This window comes from Prunus mume, linkage group LG2 (assembly GCF_029339155.1).
Source record: "Prunus mume cultivar Tortuosa linkage group LG2, ASM2933915v1, whole genome shotgun sequence".
In the NCBI taxonomy this organism is placed as follows: domain Eukaryota; kingdom Viridiplantae; phylum Streptophyta; class Magnoliopsida; order Rosales; family Rosaceae; genus Prunus; species Prunus mume.
The window spans coordinates 39,157,668-39,171,670 of NC_142699.1; the positions used below are offsets into that span (position 1 = coordinate 39,157,668).

General features: G+C 36.4%; 1 protein-coding gene across 1 annotated transcript; it reads left to right on the top strand.

The window, feature by feature from the left end:
* Window positions 1–2,900: 2,900 nt before the first annotated feature.
* On the top strand, window positions 2,901–3,509 carry LOC148920301 (uncharacterized). Its single transcript, XM_089044589.1, has 2 exons — window positions 2,901–3,144; window positions 3,292–3,509. Exons 1-2 carry the CDS (start codon window positions 2,901–2,903, stop codon window positions 3,507–3,509), a joined length of 462 nt encoding a protein of 153 aa, XP_088900715.1.
* The last annotated feature ends 10,494 nt before the right edge of the window (window positions 3,510–14,003 follow it).

Below are 14,003 nucleotides of genomic sequence, written 5' to 3' on the forward strand. Positions count from 1 at the left end.
AATACTTGGGTTGGCCTCAAGTTGCACTCCAAGGGTTAATTTGTAGTTATCTTCCACTCCTTAATTTCAAGTATGGTAGTTTGAATACACATCAAGTCTTTGAACTTTAAGATCCTTCGTAAGGTTTTGGTTTTAGGCTCTAGGATTTTGTTTAAAGTCTTCTGTTGCCTATCAAATGAATTTTGATAACCTAGATATCTAAATAAACTTGTTTTTGAGAAAAAAAAAACACAATATATCCTTAAGTGTGGTGGGATTAATTACAGAAGACGCGCCAAAGGCAAGGCAAAGCTCCTGTATAGACTTGGTGATAGATTAAACAATTCATGATGGACAGATGCCTCATGACAGACTTTGAGCAATATTTGTATCGCCTTTACCACAATTGCATCCAAGCCCATAGGAAGGTGGCATAGTATACATCTAAATTCATGCACCTCGCAGAATATTACCTTGATGAAACCAATAGTCAATAAATGGCAAGGTACACGAATGGGCTTAGATCTTCCATCCAATATCAAATTGGGTTGCAGACTTTCTGGATCGTGCAAGAGGCTAATAGCATGGCACTGAAGGCAGACCTTATAGAGAACAAGAGATGATCGAGTTCTGGAACTTTTCAGAAGAAATATACCGATTCTCTTGTCCCTACAAAAGACAAAGGTAAAGAAGTTGAATAGGTTCTTGGGAATAATAATACTAACAAATGGTAGGGCACAAAAGGACTAGCAGAAAGTAGTAGCAGCATTGGGGGTATTTGTTTCTAGAGACAAAATCCTTATGCAAAACTTTATGGAGATCACTGTTATCGTAAAGGCAAATTGGGCCACAAATCCAACGATTGTCCAAATCGTCTGCAAGTTAACCTGGCTGAAGCAGATGAAGATGACAATGAGGATCATGGTGCTAATGAAGAGTATGATGGAGCTGATTTCGCCTATGAGGAAGGTGACGAAGTAATTAACATAGTCTTGCAATGGGTGTTACTCGCACCAAGACAAGAAGAAGGGCAGTGGCATAAGATTTGTCAATCTTTTTGTACCATCAACAACAAGGTGGGAAATTTAATTATCGATGGTGGCAGCTACAAGAATTTCATATCCAAGAAAGTAATGGATTGTTTAAAGTTGCCAACATAAAAGCATGAATCACCTTATTCCTTGAGATTGGTGAAGAGAGCTTATTCAGTTCATATGACAAGTTTGCAAGGTATCATTGTCTATTGGTAAGCATTACAAGTTCGAGGTTCTATGTGATATTATTGATATGGATGCTAGGCACATTTGTTTGGGAAGACCTTGGTAGTTTGATATAGATGCTACTCATAAAGGACGTGATAACCTATATGTTTTCAATTTGGGCTCTCACAAAATTGTCATGGCTCTTGTAAATGACTCAGGCAAGCTTAAGAAACTAGACACGAATTCCAGTTTCTTCACCATAACTAGCAATGAACGTGATTGCTTAGAAGCCATTAAAGATGCAGAAACAATTTATCTTGTGGTGATGAAAGGGTTGTTAGTTGTTGTACTTGAGAGAGTTGAAATCCTAAATGAAGTGCGGAAAATCTTGCAGGGGTTCAAGAAGTTGATTGACGATGACCTACTCAACCAACTGCCTCCCATTTGGGATATCCAACATCATATTGATTTGGTGCATGTAGCAAATCTCCCCAATCTGCCCCATTATCAAATGAGTCCTAAGGAGAATGACATTCTACGAAAGAAGATAGAAGAGTTGCTACAAAAAAAGGGTTTATCCGTGAGAGCATGAGTCCTTGTGCAGCCCCAGTATTTTTAGTGCTCAAGAAAGATAAAACAAGGCATATGTGTGTTGATAGTAGGGCGATAAAAAAATTTACTATTAAATTCAGATTTCCAAAGACACGGTTAGAAAACATGTTGGATGTGTTGGAGGGTTTTAAGGTGTTTTCGAAGATGGACCTTCGAAGTGGCTACCATCATATTCGTATCAAGTCGAGTAATGAGTGGAAAACTGCGTTAAAAAACAAAGATGACTTGTACAAATGGCTAGTGATGCCTTTTGGCTTATCAAATGCACTTAAGCACCAAGTTCTTCATATTTTTATTGGTTATTTCGTTGTGGTGTATTTGGATGATATTTTGATTTATAGTCGAACCAAGGAAGAACATTTGGAGCATTTGAAACAGTTCCTTCACGTTTTGGTGGAAAACCAACTTTTCATCAACTTGAAAAAGTGTAATTTATACACCAATAAATTACTCTTCCTATGTTATGTTATTGGTGAGGATGACATTCAGGTGGATGACGAGAATGTGTGAGCTATTAGTGATTAGCCTAGTCGGAGAACAGTAAGCGAGTTACAAAGCTTTCATGGGCTGGCTACCTTTTATCGAAGGTTTGTTCGTGATTTTAACACCATTACCGCACCCATCATTAGGTGTTTGAAGCAGGGAAAATTTCAGTGGAGTGATGAGCAAGAGAAGAGTTTCACACTTATTAAGCACAAGTTGTGCATTGCCCTGATCCTAGTCCTTCCTAACTTTGAAAAGATATTCGAGGTTGAATGTGATGCAAGTGGGGTGGGAATAGGTGTTGTTTTGTCTCAAGAGAAGAAACCAATGACCTTTTTTAGTGAGAAACTTAGTAAGGCTTGCAAAAATGGAGTACTTACAATCGTAAATTTTATGCAATGATTCATGCTTCAAAACAATGTGAGCACTACTTCATGCAACGTAAGTTTATGCTATATATAGATCACTAGACCCTGGAGTTCCTCAACAGTCAGAAATTCGTGAGCAAGATGCATATAGGTGGAGTACCTTCATGCAGAAATTCCCTTTTGTGATCAAACATAAATCGCCACCCTTAACCGTGTGGCAGATGTCTTGAGTGGAAGAGCGAACATGCTAGTTACCATGGCTCAAGAGGTTGTCGGATTTGAGTTCTTGAAGGAGCTACATGAAACCGATGAAACTAAAAGGAGATTTGGTCCAACTATGTTTGCAACCAAACCTGTTACAGAGTTTCACCCAACTAATGTTTATTTGTTTAAGGGCAACAAACTTTGTATTACTGAGACATCCTTGAGGAAGAAGTTAATTCAAGATTTATATGGAGGCGGCCTCAGTGGACACTTGGGAAGAGACAAAATGATTGTTGGTATGAAGGAACGATATTATTGGCCACAATTGAAAAAGGACATGGGAAAGATCGTGTAGAAGTGTTACACTTGTTAGGGGTCTAAGGGTCAGTCTCAAAACACTAGGTCTTTACATGCCTTTGCATGTACCTAATGATATTTGGTAGGACCTTTCTATGAACTTTGTGTTAGGACTCCTTTGTACGCAAACATGAGTAGATTTTTTTTTGACAAGTTCTCCAAGATGGCTCACTTCATCGTGTGGAAGAAGATGAATGATGCTGCAAGCATAGCCAAACTGTTTTTCAAGGAGGTTGTTCATTTGCATGGAGTGCCCAAATCCATCACCTCTGATCGTGACACCAAGTTCCCCAGTCACTTCTAGGTTACTTTGTGGAATCTGTTTGGAACCGCCCTTAATCGCAGTAGTACTCCACAACCCCAAACTGATGGCAAGACAGAAATTATCCAATAAAAATTTGGGTAACATGGTTCCGTAGCATCTTGTGGAGACAAATCCAAACAATGAGGATAACGCATTGCCTCAAGTAGAGTTTGCTTATAACATCATTATTCATAGTGCCACATCACTTTTTGCTTTGGTTTACATTTTAGTTTCTAACCATGTGATTGATTTGGTGAAGTTGCCTAAGGCCCATGTCTTAAGTATCGCAATTGAGCATATAGCATAAAATGTTCGGGCCGTGAAGAATGAGGTTAAAGAGAGGTTGGAGAAAACCAATGCTAAAAATACAAAGTCGTTGCTGACAAACAAAGGTGAGTCAAGGTGTTCGATGAAGGCAACTCTATCATGGTCTATCTAAAGAAGGAGAGGTTTCCAATGGGTACTTATCGCAAGTGTCAACCCTGCAAATATGGTCCCTACAAGATTTTAAAGAAGATCAACAACAATGCTTATGTTGTGTACTTGCGCTCTTCCATGAAGATTTCAAGCACTTTCAATGCTGCTGGCCTGTATGCATTCCATGAAGATGATATGCTCTATCTTGAAGATAACTCAAGGTCAAGTTCTTCTGAAGTGGAAGGGACCGATATAGAATACATGGCCGAGTTGATCACGGAACAACTGGACACGTGCGCATGTCGTCGCGACACCAAAGCCTAATTTGTGCAAGTATGGGCCCCGAGCTCAGAATCAGACCCATGACCTATTGTTTAGAAAAGAACTGCATGACAAGTGCAACTCACTGAGTTTCAACAGTTAGCATATTTAGGGAAATTTTCCTATTGTAGCCAAATTCTATCGTTTGCTTTGACTTTTCAACATTTAAAGTTTTTAGAATATTATGGGAAAATTTTGTTATTTTCCTTTATGTTTTCTAATTAGCTTTCCTAGCAAGTCTAAGGTTTCTCATTAGCTTTCCAAGCAAGTCTAGGGTTTCTCTTGTATAAAAGGAATGCATTAGAGCATCCTGAATCATTCATCTTATTTTAAATCAATATATTTGAGGTTTACTCAATTTCTTTAGTGGATTCCAGTTTGTTGGTGGATTTTGGCGTGTTACTTGTAGGGTTATCGTTCGATCTCCCTAATCCCTTATATCTTGTTGTGTCACAATTACTCAATGAACCCAACACGCCAACCCTTATCATGGTCTATCTATATGATTCCTAGATCTTGTTGCTAAAAGGGTAGGATGTTGCTAAAAAGATGTTAGAATGGAGGTGGAGGTGAGGTCCACAAAGAAAGGTGAGGAGAAATTGGTTGGGATTAAGGTGATAATGGTGAAAGGAAGAGTTAGGATTGGGATGATGAGGGTGAGGAGGGGCTGATGGTTGTGAAACATGTGGTTTAGGCTCGGTTGGGTTGTGGTTGTGGCTAGGAAGATGAGAAGAATGTTTTTGTTTCTTTTTGGTGAAAAGGAAGAAATGGTTTCAAAATGATAGGAACCAAAAATAACATAAAGAGACTATTTAATTGTACATTTAATGGAAAAGAAAACAGAATTGACCCCAAGACCTCTATTGCTAAAGTGAAGTTGAAAGACTACATCGGTCAGTTTAGAAATTGAAGCACCAAAATGCAAATTGGGAAATAATTGAAGAACTATTACTCATAATATTTTTTTTATTTTATTCACAGCATTAGATACATTTGAAGCATTTAAAAAAAAAAAAGTAAATGTAGTTTCCTTAAACTTTTATTTATAGGCCACTAGATGAATTTTTTTTTTTTTTGGTTGAAAAATTCTGAGATTGCATTCATAATTCAACCAAAGAGTCACTAGCCACAAAGGACCACTATAAACCAGCCACAAAGGGTCCATTACAATAATGGAGCGGTCTAACATCAAAATGAAGACAATCTGTTATGCCTCGAGTAATGATTATGCAGGATCAAAGAAACTCTAGCATATGTATCCCAACTAAGATTGCAAACTCAGAATAATCAAAAAGAGATAAAGCTTGAAAAAACCAAGCCATAACTATAAAAATAAAACTCTCACAAAGGAAAGGGATAAAAAGCTCTTACAAAGGAGTGGTGAAAAACTCTTACAAACGACAGGTGAAAACTACACAGAGAACCCAAAGAGTCTCAGCAACTTATTCCAAACATAAAGAAATCACAAAAAGGATGGTGGTGGAGATCCGATGTAGAAACGCATATGGAGAGCCAATGCCGAGATGTAGCCGCCTGGGATGGTTGGAGGAAAATCATAACGAAACAAAGACAAATAGGGGAACCCTTATTTATTTGAAAATAAGGGAAGAGTATAAGGGAGGAGAAGAAGAGAGGATAGGAGAGGAAGAAAAGTGGCTTCCTCCCTTTTAAAGTGAAAATGGCTCTAAGAGTATTTTTTGAGAGAGCGGGGGCTAGGGTTTCTCTGGAGGTTAGACAAATAACTAGACCTGCCTTCTAAACTGCAAAACATTAAACCTGCATATGGTTTGAGATAGTGTTCCTATTTGGTACACTAAATAGAACTTTAAAGGATATTAGTGAAGATGATTTTGTCTTAGAAAAATGGTTGATAATACATGATAAAATTAAATGTAATTACAAAAGCACAATACACCTCACTAGATGTTCATGCATCAATGAAAAGTTATCTCATTAAAACATTTGCTAGGAAGAGAAGTGGAAAAAAGTTTCAATGTACTTAATGATGCCTCATTAAAACCTTAGCAAGAAAAGCCAAATGAAGTAAAAACATGATCGAAGGAAAAATAGTACACCATACATATGTCTGATGTACCATACTTTTAGATGTTCCGCTGATCAGAATAAGTTTCAAGTTGATTTTCTTGTAAAGTCATCCCATTCCAATATCATATACCAATTTCTGGAATATAGACTTCAACGGAGTTTTGGTAAAGAGATTTGCCATATTATATTGGGAAAAGTTTTATTTGACTTTGATCTCTTGGAATAATTTTTTTGTTTTTGTTTTATGTTGTCAATTTGGTGATATATGTTTGGTTTTATCGACATTGAAGAACCCTTCTTTACAATGAGTTATACAATTAACAATGTCTTCATATATGATCATTTGAGCATTTGTTGTGAAGAAAAATCTCATGTGTTTTAGATATGATGGACTAGATATATTAATCAAGCACATTCCCTACTCGCTTCACCGAGGTCATCAAGAAGCTCATAATGATTAGAGGATGTAGTAACCAAAGTTTATTTGGTAGATCATGAAATTGTTGTATTCCCTCAAGTAAATACATACCCAAGATATGTAGAACTTTCATACAGGGTGGGAAATGGTTCGGTTCTATCCGCTTCATGGACAAAACCTAAATGAATAAATTAATGGTGTGTTTAATAATTAGGAATTGAATTCCATTTGTGGAGGATTCATGCGTTTACTTCATATCAAGGAATTGAATGTAAGTGGCACCCACACAAAATTAGGAATTGAATTCTTGATTTTGGAGGAATTCAATTCTTGGGTGAGAAGTGGTATTCTAATTCATGGAGAACTAACCCATTAGGAATTCATCTTTTTTACCCATTATATTCTCACACAATTTTCAAATTTTCAAATTTGCCATCTACTTTAATCAAACAACAAGGACATTTTAGTAATTAGTACCACTCATACCCCAATTCCATATGGTTTTAGTAAACAACTTCAATAGGAATCCAGAATCTAACTCTCTTCATTTCATATGGTTTAGTAAACAACTTTAATAGGAATCCGGAATCTAAGTCTCCTCAATTCAATTCATCCTCAATTCAACTCCTCTTAATCCAATTACGGATTAGCTAACATGTCATAATTGATTTAGTTCGGTTTCAATTTGCTCCAATAAGTTCTATTTGATTTGGGCCTCAACCAATTTGATTTTTCTTTGTTGGGTTTGTCCCATCATCACTTGAACCCAAGCCTAAAATCCCACTCCCCTACACGAATCTATCAAAGTGATCAATAGAGTAAGAAACATGCTAACAACTTCATATTTAAAACATGAATTAATTTAGGGTATTCGACATATAATATTTCTTTCAAATTTTTTTTTCCAAGTATAGTAATCTGTTTTTTTGATACGAAGTATAGTAATCTATGTTGCAGATCCCACAAACATAGTTCCCATCTTACAATTGTTGTAACAACTTGTCATATAACTTTCAACTTGATCTGGTTCTGTTCAAAAAGAATAGTTTTGGTAAGTGATCATAAATAGTTAATCCAGATAGTGTTCATTTTTGTTAAATCTAATGAGAGTCGTGCATCATCCAATCTTGATCTAGAAAGTCTTAATGTTACTACTTAGTTTATCTCTTGTATTCCTCATGTGTACTTGTCCTAGAATTACAGTTCCTTAGCATGTATACCTATTTATCATGTAAAATGTAGTTATCTCCTACTAGTGTAGGATTCTTGTATAGCATTATATAATCAATATCAATACACACGACCTCTGTACAATTCCATAGGCTTATAATATCTCTTCATGGTATCAGAGCTTTCTAATTAACATCAAAAATTATTTTTATCCTCTTTTTCTTCTCACCCAACCTTCTCTATGGCGACCTCTGCTTCTGGTTCCAACTCCTCCTTTGTTACTCATATGCCCAACGTTTCCAACATGTTAACCGTCAAGTTGGAATGTAATACCTATCCTTTATGGCTTGCAAATTGTGCCACTTCTTCTCAACCGCTCACTTATGAAGTATGTTGACGGTACCAGTATCTGCCCTCATGCCTTTCTCTCTGATGTTGTTGGTAAACCAACTGACAAGGTGAATCCGGCTTTTGAGGACTGGATTCAATAAGATCAAATGGTATTGTCCTGGCTTAACAAGTCTCTCTCTCCAGCTGTGCTTGCCACAGTTGCTCATTCTATCTTTGTGCATCTCACTTGGTTATCTCTTGAAAAACGTTATGCTTCCCAAATTCAAAATCAACTCCTCTAGCTTTGTTGTGACTTGTTGCAAACTACTCGCGGTGATCTCTCGATTGCTGACTTTCTTGATAAAGTGAACTCTCTAGCTGACAACCTTGCTCTTTCTGGGTCCCCTTGCGAGTGACTCTAATCTTGTTGTTATAATCATGAACAACGTGGGTCCTTTATATGAGACTGCTGTTAACTCTGCCTAACCTCGTAATTCTCCCATTACTTATGATACCCTTGAGGCTATTCTTCTTAGTGTTGAAACGTCGGCTCCAGTCTGTCCAACTTCCTAGTTCTGACCTTGGAGGTACTTCTATGGTTGCTTCACATGGACATGGTGGTTTTCGTGGCCGTGGCTCTTTTAGGACAACGTGGTGGTCCGTGGTTTTTCTGGCGGTTCCTTTTTTCATGGTGGTCGTGGTAGTTTTTATTCTTCCACAACTGGTGTTCTTGGTGTGGCTCCATCTTCTTCCAACGATGTTTCTTCTTCTTTCTCTAGTGGTGCTTCCTCATCTTCCATGGCTCCTAGTCCTGCTGCCTTTTCCTTCTGGTTCTCAAATTCTTTGTCAAATTTATGGCCGTGGTGGTCATGCCACCTTAGATTGCTATAACCGCATGAATCTTGCCTTTGAAGGTCGCGTTCCTACTCAGTGCTTATCTGCCATGGTTGCTTCTTCCTCTCAGCAACTTGGATCCTCATCTTGGCTTATGGATACTGGTGCCAACTCTCATATTACCCCATATATGGGTGCTTTGAAAAACCCCAAAGAATATCGTGATAATGACTCCATTGGTAGTGTCATTGGTGGAACAGGTTTAACTATATCTCATATTGGTAGTTCTAATATTGTTCATGATTCCTCTTCTTATTCTTTGTCTAACCTTCTTTGTTGCCCTCAAGCCTCTACTAAACTTGTTTTTGTTTAACCGTTTTTCTCGTGACAATGACTGTTTCTTCACCTTTTATCCTACCTATATTTTTGTGTACAAGATTTGAAGACTAGGAGGATGCTTTTCTGCGGTCCGAGTATTAATGGTCTTTACCCTTTTCCATCTTCATCAAGTCCAACTCCTTCGGATTTGCGAGTTGCTTTCTTATGTGTTCGAGTCAACAACGATGTATGGCATTCTTGGCTTGGCCGTCTTACCTCATCCATTTTGCATCATTTGGTGTCTTCTCAGCATTTGCCTTTATTAGAACCAAATTTTTTTGTTCATCATGTCCTTCGGGCAAAAGTGTTAAACTTCCATTTTCCTCATCTACTTTTATTGCTAAGTTTCCTTTGGAAATCAGTCATTTAGATGTTTGGATTGCATCTAATTCTTCAATTTCTAGTTTCAAGTATTATGTATTATTTGTTGATAATTTTACTCATTATTCATGGGTTTATCCCATGCAAATGAAGTATTTTCTATTTTTGTTAATTTTAAATCCCTTGTTGAAAACATGTTTACATCTCGTAAAGACGTTTCAAACTAATGGAGGGGGTGAATATACTAATAAGGTGTTTAGGACCTTCTTAAAACTCATGGGATTAATCATCGCTGTTCATGAACAAAATGGTTTAGCTGATATATTGTTTAATGATTTAAACACTATTTAACAAAAATGTATTGACAATACGCAATCGTTACTAGAGCTTTCGATATGTTGTCGTCGACAATGTCACAGCGCATTTGTGCATAAACTTGAGGCCTTAATGACAATGTGCATATGTGTGTTGTTGTTTATGTTTTAACAACAAGCTTTGCATGTTGTGATATTAATATTTAAAAATATAAAAAAATCAGAATCACCTCCTACAGTTGGTGCATAAACTGAAAATTCATGAAGTTTTCTTCCTTCCCAATCATAAGATAACCCATTAATAATGAGTTTTCATTCAAAAAATAACTCCATACATATCGATAGATTCATTATCAAGCTACATTTATTCATATGGAAATAGCATGGAAATTGTAATATGCATAGTCTAATAACACTTCAAAATCCTTGCATGATCTAAAAACTTGATTAGTTGCATTTCAAAGTCTTCGTCCAATTATGGAATATTACAATGTCAAACACTTTCTACAAAACTTGAAGTTCCTGAAAAGATTAAAGAACCAAAGTTACTGTGATTTCAAAGAAATTTCACATATACATTAAGAAACATCTTTTATTAAGTATGAAAACATCTTCTATTAAGTATGAAAGTAAAGATAATACTCTTAGAACCTTATTCACTTTCAAATTATATATGCTTAGCTTGTGAGATTGCAGTTACTATTTAATGGGTTATTCGGAAAAACCAAGTAAACCAATCCTCTTGTCACCTAACATCCAAAAGAATCACAAAAGAAAAAGTAAGTTAGCTGAGATTTATAACTATGCAGTACATTATTTAATGCCATGCTAGAATAAAAGAACCATCAAACCATATAGCAGCTGGCTTGTCACAAAAGACCTATAAATAATAATAAACCATGGCAGCCAGCAAGTCCAAGAAAAGACCCCTCTGAAAAGAACAAGAAAAAAGAAATAGGAATTTAATGGAGCCATAGATATATATAGGCATCAATTCAACGTGGAATACACATTTTCTAATATTGATTGACCACCTATAGTTTTATCCAGGGTAATGTTCTATCAGATCTATCCAGATTTGTTCTCTCCAGAGAAGATAAAGTTCAATACATTGGTTAGTTCTTGAACTACATTCATTGCTTTTGGACTACTATATATATATATATATATATATATATATATATATAGAATACACACCTCTCATGTACAACTCTAGTAAGAAACTTTCACACATTTGGACTACTAGCATCAAATATTGAATTTTTACAATCCCAAATATTTTATCCATTAAAGCATAGCAATGGAAAATAAAATAGGAAATAAAGAGCCAAAATCTTAACAATCAATCCCTGCTCATTAACGACCCAAGTATACTTATATATATATATATTAATTATGCCCAAAAAAAAAAAGACAAAGAATGCATAATTGTCAAGGCATAACAGATCCGGGATATCAAGGAGGCTCAATGAATTATACCTCATCATAGTTGGTGCTTAATTACATAACTAAACAAATGCATCTTAAACCAATAGCTAAATAGCAACTTGAGTATAAAATCAATGAAAGCACCAGTGCATGAGAGAATCAAACATATACATAAATAATAATAAAAATTCTAAAATCAAAGTAAACCAACCTGTCAAATTGCTGCCTTCCTATTCATCATCCATAGCAAGAAAACAAGTAAACCAATCCTCTTGTCACCCAATATCTAAAAGAAACTTTGAGGCAATACCAGAAAAGAAACATGATTAAATTTGAGGCAATCTTCAATTAATCCATAAAAAGAAACATGATTAAAAATATTTGGATTACCGACAACAATAGCAAAGAGAAGCCAAAAGGGTCATATGGTGTGTCAAGTGTGTTCACCGACTGCAATAGCAGACAACATTTCTTAACAGCAAAAAGAAAACCTAGAGTTAATCCACATATAATTGAACTAACTAAACATGTCTTGGATTAAAAGCAGAAATTTATAAATAAAATATTAATTGAATATCTACAAATAATGCCGCAATCGCCCACAAAAGATTAAATTGAAAAAATATAAACAATAACAATACCTAATATCACCCATATTTAGCCCCAAATTACACTTCGAACGAAAAATCTTAAAACCAATACTTAGAAGCTCTGCCATGGAAGAGAACACACAAGCTCAGCACTTAAATAAACCAGATTTGCCATGGAATAGGAGGGGAGAGAGAGAGAGAGAGAGAGATGGCTGGGATGGAGCAAAAGAGGTAGGGATATTGGATTTTTCCCTAGGTTTAGCAGTGTGAGAGTGATGGGCAAAAGAAAGAGGGGCTGTGAAATGTTATTCAGAAAAGAGAGGGGTTTTAGAAAACTTTCGAATGTTTTAACATTTTGAAAGAGAGGGAGTTCTCCTGCATAAATTTTGGGTATATTTCCTTTTTAAAAAAAATGAAACAATTTGACAACATGCTTTGCACGTTGTTGAACTTAAAGATATCACAACATACATGTTTGCATTGCAAAATTTTCTCTAAATTTCATTTGGACAACACGCATTAAAGGAATGTTGTTATAAGTAGTGTACTACAACGTGCACTTGGTGTATGTTGTCAAAAGTATACTTCAACAACGTGAAACAGACGCGCGTTGTTAGTGGCATGTTGTCAAAAGCTATTTTTCTTGTAGTGTCCCTTATTGGGCTGAGGCCGTTCACACCGTTGTTTATCTTATTAATCGTCTCCCTTCACCTCTCCTTGAATTTGTGTCGCCATATCAAAAGCTATTTAATAAACCTCCACAATATGATTTTCTTAAGATTTTTGGTTGTGTATGTTTTCCCTATCTTTGCCTTTATAATAACAACAAGTTGCAATTTCGTTCACTTAAATGCATTTTCCTAGGCTACTAGCTAAATCAAAAGGGATATAAGTGCCTTGATCCATCTACGAGTTGGGTCTTTCTCTCCCAACATGTTGTATTTGATGAAACCACTTTCCCATATTCAACACTTCATACTCGGACTATGGGGGTGTCTTCCTTGTCTTCAGGTACTACTCCTATAATTTTTTCTCCTGCTACACTACCACTTATAGTGGTTTCCTCCTCTCCCCCAACGTCATTTGCTACCCATGCTGCTCCTCCCTTACCTGAACCTGTGAGCAATATTACTTATGCTGCATCTCTTAAATTTGCTTCTCCAATGCCATCATCAATGGCCCCCGCATCACCTTCTCCTTTGCAGGTTGTCCCTACCACTCATCCTATTGTGACTCGAGGGAAGGTAGGTATTCATAAACCAGGTTCCAAATATGATTTGATTATTAATGTATCTCATAACCTTGTTGAGCATAGTAGTTTCTCTTAGGATAATAAACAAGACCATTGGCACAAGGTCATGCAAGTTAAATATACTGCTCTACAGCAAGCTAAAACATGGACTTTAGTTCCTCACACTCCCTCAATGAATGTTCTTCCTAACAAGTGGGTATATCGTATTAAGCGTAAGTCTGACGGTACAATTGAAAGATATAAGGCCCGCTTGGTAGCTAATGGTTTTCATCAACAACCCGAGTCGATTATGGTGAGACTTTTAGTCCCGTGGTTAACCAATCCACCATCCGTCTCATTCTTGCTCTTGTCGTGCATCGTAAATGGCCCATTCATCAACTTGACGTTTAGAACACCTCTTTGCAAAGTTATTTATTCGAAGATGTGTACATGCGAACAACCCACTAGTTTTGTGGATTCTCAATTTCCCAACTATATGTGCAAACTGAATCATTCACTTTATGGGCTCAAACAAGCACCGTGTGGCCTAGTTTCATTGTTTCTTCTCTCATTTGGAGCATTTGCGTTTTACTGCATCAATGGCGGATTACTTCTTTGTTTACATATTTTCATAGGACCACTGTTATTTATCTTTTAATTTATGTTGACGACATTCTAATTACAAGAAATGATCCA

Excerpts from the sequence above, each read along its gene's own strand:
- LOC148920301 (XM_089044589.1), top strand. The coding sequence starts at position 2,901 with ATGGCTCAAGAGGTTGTCGGATTTGAGTTCTTGAAGGAGCTACATGAA. Across the intron at positions 3,145-3,291 it reads AAGAGACAAAATGATTGTTG|GACCTTTCTATGAACTTTGT; the intron begins GTATGAAGGAAC and ends GATATTTGGTAG.